This window comes from Drosophila ficusphila, unplaced genomic scaffold, assembly GCF_018152265.1.
Source record: "Drosophila ficusphila isolate 14025-0441.05 unplaced genomic scaffold, ASM1815226v1 contig_106, whole genome shotgun sequence".
Lineage (NCBI taxonomy): Eukaryota > Metazoa > Arthropoda > Insecta > Diptera > Drosophilidae > Drosophila > Drosophila ficusphila.
In genome coordinates, this window is record NW_025063993.1 from 1,245,410 (window position 1) to 1,246,332 (window position 923).

Sequence of the window (923 nt, forward strand, 5' to 3'; positions counted from 1 at the left end):
TGATTTTCGTGAATACATTTTATTATTCCATATGCTGAACAACTGAAGGTCTTAGTATTGGGGAAAGAAGAGTGGAAAAGGGCAGTTGGGAGACCCAACCTCTCGAGTGTACTATCAGGATCAATTTGGTTCAATGTGCCTAGAGTCGGGTCAGAGGCCTAGTGGCGGGCTCGGAACCTCAGCCTGCGAACGGTCTTGTAGCGGTATCCGTCGCTGGCCAGCTCGGTACCCTCATCGGCGGCGGCCTTGGGCTCGGCCTCGGCGGCCACGGGGGCGGCGGCGGCGGTGGCAGCCTCGGCGGGTGGCAGATACTCTCCGTTGGGGGCGGTCTCATCGGCGACCTCGCGGCGGTGGCGACGCAACTTGAGTCGGCGCACGGTCTTGTAGCGGTAGCCGTCGTCGGCCACCTTGGTGTCTCCGATGGCGGCGGCGTCCACGGGCGGCAGGTACTCCTGGCTGGGAGCGCTCAGCACCGGCGGCAGGTACTCCTGGCTGGGCACCTCGCGGCGGTGGCGCAGCTTCAGCCGGCGCACGGTCTTGTAGCGGTATCCGTCCTCGGAGAGCGCGGCTGCCTCCGCCTCGCCGACGGGCGGCAGGTACTCGGCGGACGGCTCCAGAGCGGCATTGGAATCCGCTGACTGAGCGGCGGCAAAGGCAACTAGGCAGGCGGTGAGGGCGACGACGAAGAGTTTCTGAACAGAAATATAATATTAATTAATAATGGATCAAATAAGAAAACATAAATTGAGAATTTCATAATATCATTTTAGGAATATTCTGAAAGCTTTGTTAAAAGGATATGAAGCAATCCACTGTGGATTTTACAGATTAGAGGCAAAAAGCACTCACCATTTTGAAGCTATAGTTCTTAACGAAATTGGCGAACTTTTTGATATGACTGAAGATGTTGCTGTGTCGGAGGT

General features: G+C 56.0%; 1 protein-coding gene across 1 annotated transcript; it reads right to left on the minus strand.

Annotated features, from left to right (window-relative positions):
• LOC108088761 lies at positions 1 to 923 on the minus strand. Its single transcript, XM_017186710.1, has 2 exons — positions 850 to 923; positions 1 to 692 (listed from the first exon to the last, which is right to left on the minus strand). Exons 1-2 carry the CDS (start codon positions 850 to 852, stop codon positions 159 to 161), a joined length of 537 nt encoding a protein of 178 aa, XP_017042199.1. The 5' UTR covers positions 853 to 923; the 3' UTR covers positions 1 to 158.